Source organism: Charadrius vociferus, unplaced genomic scaffold (assembly GCF_000708025.1).
Source record: "Charadrius vociferus isolate BGI_N301 unplaced genomic scaffold, ASM70802v2 scaffold1485, whole genome shotgun sequence".
NCBI classification, from domain to species: Eukaryota; Metazoa; Chordata; class Aves; order Charadriiformes; family Charadriidae; genus Charadrius; species Charadrius vociferus.
Window position 1 is genome coordinate 15,018 of NW_009648279.1, and position 4,033 is coordinate 19,050.

General features: G+C 64.2%; 1 protein-coding gene across 3 annotated transcripts in view; it reads left to right on the plus strand.

The window, feature by feature from the left end:
* The first annotated feature begins 3,294 nt into the window (after positions 1 to 3,294).
* The window catches only part of LCK (LCK proto-oncogene, Src family tyrosine kinase), a 6,236-nt gene continuing 5,497 nt past the window's right edge, over positions 3,295 to 4,033 (plus strand). For 2 of the 3 annotated variants that reach the window (XM_009884526.1, XM_009884525.1), the window contains exons 1-4: positions 3,295 to 3,396; positions 3,520 to 3,601; positions 3,686 to 3,776; positions 3,905 to 4,003. In XM_009884526.1, coding sequence (XP_009882828.1) covers positions 3,295 to 3,396; positions 3,520 to 3,601; positions 3,686 to 3,776; positions 3,905 to 4,003 — 374 coding nt within the window. Of the gene's footprint in view, positions 3,440 to 3,519; positions 3,602 to 3,685; positions 3,777 to 3,904; positions 4,004 to 4,033 lie in introns of all 3 variants that reach the window. The other variant, XM_009884524.1, reaches the window with a different exon arrangement.

Here is a 4,033-nt window from a genome sequence, read left to right on the forward strand (position 1 = left end):
CCGAGCGGCGGCGGGGGAGCGCGCGCCCGCGTGCGGGGGGCTCGTCTCTGCTCCCCAGAGGGTCGCCGCGCTCCAGCCAGGGATGGAGAGGACGTGAGCGGGGACGGTGACTTTGCTCCTGCTGCGGGGCCATGGGAGTCTGAGAGCGGCTGGTCCTCGCCTCGCTGCCAACAGGTAACGGGGATCCGGGGGCAAGAGGGTTTGCACCCTCCAGACGGGAGCTGGGGACCACCCCGGTGCCTGCGTAGGGTGGGGGGATCCCATTGCACTCGCCGAGGTTGTCCCTCAGAGGGATGGAAATGGGGGTTGGGGCGCTCGCCGCGGGGGGACGTGAGCGCTGGTGTCAGGGCGGGGGGCGAGGGGAGCAGAGCTGTGCTCCCCGTTCCTCTGTAGCCTCCAGTAGGGTGAAAGCCACTGCTCCGATGCCCTTTGCCTGCCCGGCGTGGGAGCGCTGACCCCCTCGCAGGGCTCTCCCTGAGCCCCCATCTCCAGGGCAAAGCGGGAGTTTTGTCCCCAAAGCCAGGCAGTGGTTTAGTGCTGGTCCATCGGGGTCCGTTGCCCGATTTGGGGGTTCAGATGCTGAGATGCGCCTGGTTTCGGCGCTGCCTCAGTGCAAACAGATCCCCGCCGCCACGGCAGCCGCAGGGACGTGGTCCCTCCCGTGTCCGCATGCCAGCGTGGGGCTGACCGTCCAGCTGGGTCACAGCTGGCTTGGGGACATCCGGGGCGCCCCGGTGAGCCTTGAAGAGCATCAAGGATGGGGTCAGCCCAACCTTTGGCCCTCCTCACACCCGCCCACACTTGTGAACAAACCAACCCGACCCGGACGAAGAAGCATGTGCGGAAGGGCCAGCACGGGGCAGCTCCTCCGGTGAGAGCCAGAGGGGGGGTCCGGACACGGTCCCAAGCAAAACCGGAGAGAGGGACATACATGGCCGTGCAAGGACGCGTGTGCACACCCCTGTGTCCACACCGACACCTCCCCGGGGACACGGGGAGGCACGGGGCAGGGGCGCCTACACATCCCTCCCAGGCAGCCCTCGTATGAGAAATTCGGTTGCACAGATGCAGTCGCAAAACCTGACTTCAAACGCTCTGTTGTCACCGGCGCGGCCCTCGCACGGCGCAGGTGAAACGGCTGCTCGGTGGAAATTACGCTGTGGCTTGAGTACAGAAGAGAAAAAGGAAAAAAGCAAAAAAGCACAATAGCAGCACCTCCCTCCCCACCCCGGCTTCGAGCAGGAAGGAAAAAAAACACCATCTCCTGGCACTGCTCGCCTTCGGTAAAAGTATTTGAAGGGCTGCGGCCACGGCTGGGAGAGCGGGGGCATCTCCTCTGCGGGGCCAGAGATGTGCTTGGGGTGGGTATGGGCTTTGCTGCTGCCTGGACATCGCTGGGGTCTTGCCTCCTGCCGGCTTTGGGGCACCACGGCACAGCCGAGCCCCCTCCTTGGGTGCCAAAGAGCCTTTCCGAATAGGTGTCACCAGAAGCTGAAGGCACCAGGGTTGTTTTTAGCGTTTGAGTCCCCAAAGCAGCATCGCATGGCATGGGGGCGGGGGTGTGCTCGCTCATCCGCACTCTCCTCGCCAAATTCGCCCGTCGGCTGCTCCCGTTGGCCACCGTGGCGGTGGGGATGGTCACTGTGTCACTGCTGTGGATGCCGAAAGAGCCATGCTGTCCCCAAGGGAGGGGTCTACTGGTCCTGCAAAACCAGCCCTGGCAGCACGGGCTGGGGGATTTTGGCTGGCAGTAGGCTCTGATGGCCAGGGCTGGTGACACCGGGGGCTGGTGGCACTCTGGGGACCCCATACCCTCCCTGGGGACCCCCTACGAGGCTCTTCCCTGTGTCCCCAGCTGCCCATGGGGGTACGCACTCAAACAAAGCCCCCACTGCCGTGCACCTCCCCAGCATCACGGAGAGAGGTGGATTTACGTGCGTGCTTGCGAAAACACAGCACCGCAATGGCTCCCGGATAGGAAACCAAGGAGAAAACGGTGCCGGCAGGGGCCGCGGCCCGCACCTCCAAGGCTCCCGGGGCTCAGCCAGCCCACCAGGGACCCGTCTCACTGCAGGGCACGGTGGGGACCCTCGCAGCTGCACTGCCTCGCTGCCAGATAAGAGCTCCCACTCGGCGTTTGCAAAAGCGGTCGCCGGTTTTGGGTGCTGGGGGCAGAGACACCTGGGGTGGCTCTCGGTGGCATGGGGCTCCCAGCCCTGCCGTTGGCTCCCAGCGCCTGCGGAAACCACACCGGGGCCCCCAAAGCTGCTGGGAAGAGCCTGGAAAGAGGAGTTTTGGGAGGTGAGGGAGGGGGGAGTGAGGGCAGGTCTTGGTGGAGATAAATCCCAGTGGTGTAGGCGTGGGGGATTCTGCGGAAAAACTTTTTTCCAGGGCCGTGGGCCGCCGTTTCCACATGACGCACTGCTGGGGCTCCCGGCACCGTGCCGCGCTCGGCTTGTGCGGGAGGGTGAGAGTTGCCCGGGTGGTTTGTAAGAGCCCGTGCCACACTCGTGGCATCGCTGCCAGGCTGCCCCGGTGCCCGTGCCGTGGTACCGGGGACCCTGGGGCGCAGCCCTGCACCAGCTTGGCATCACCGTGGCCAGGGCTGATGTTTGAGGTTGGGGGGTCCTTGATGTTTTGAGGGGGGAGCTGCCGAGGATGAGGGGACCCTAAGCGGGGATGGGGGTTTAAAGCACATCCCTGATGCAGGAGAAACAGGAGCAGAGCGACGGGGCCGAACGCACGGGGCAGGGAGGCGAACGAGAACCTCGGGGAGAAGGAAATCGGAGGTGATGCAGCGTGGGTGGGGGAGTGCTCACATCCGCCTCTGACCCCAGGAGCCGCTTTTAGGGCCAGGGAGGTGCCTGGTCCAGCCAAACTTCGTAAAACACACGTTGCAGGGCCGTGCAAGGACGTATTAATCGCTAATGGGATATTTGTGATTAGATTGTTATCTAGGGATCAGCCCAAGGGCTGCGGGGTGGGAAGGAGCTGGCGAAGGAGGCAACGCCAGGCTGTGCCGGTGGGGAAGGAGAGCCGCAGGCTGGGGACTAATTGCCTTCAGTGGTTTTAATTAACCAAGCCAGAACAAAATTAGGAGGAAACATGGCATGGAGTCAAGGGATGCCCTCAGCTCAGCAGAGGACCAGGGGAGTGGGCAGGATGGGCCATGTGATGAGGACAGCCAGCCAGACGGATGCAGGGATGGGGATATACTGGAGCAGGAGGAGAGGCAAGGCTGGGGCCGGGGGTGCGAAGGCTTCCCTCATCACCTCTCGTCCCCCTGCAGCCACCATGGGCTGCTGCTGCAGCTCGGACTACGACGAGGACTGGATCGAGAACATCGACATTTGTGAGCACTGCAATTATCCCATCGAGCCCGACAGCAAGCGCCAGGTGAGGAGGGGGCGAGCAGAACCCCTGTCCCCCCATCCCAGAGGCCAAACACCTCCAGAGGTGACCTGGGATGGCCAAATCCCAGGAAAGCGAGAGCTGACGGGGCTCCTCATCCCCTCACAGAGGCTGATCCGCAATGGCTCTGAGGTGCAAGACCCGCTGGTGTCCTACGAGGCCACATCTCCGCCATGCTCCCCCCTGCAAGGTAAGGTCCGGCTGTGGCAGGGGACGGCTGTGGACCCCCCCCCAGTTGGCTGCCACCACCCTGCCCCTCCGCTTGTCCTCCCAGATAAGCTGGTGGTGGCCCTGTACAACTATGAGCCCAAGCACGACGGGGACCTGGGGCTGCGGAAGGGCGAGAAGCTCCGCATCCTGGAAGAGTGAGCGAGCGCCGATGGCGTCCCAGCACCCACACCGGTGCGACCCCACGGCTCCCCGGTGCTACCGGGGGCGTCCGTATGGGGTCCTGGGCAGACGGGGAGGGTCTCACCACGCTGTGTCCTTGCAGGAGTGGGGAGTGGTGGAAGGCGCAGTCGCTCACCACTGGCCAGGAGGGTTTGATCCCCTACAACTTTGTGGCCATGGTGAACAGCCTGGAGCCCGAGCCGTGAGTAGGGGTTGAGTAGGAGCCGCGCCT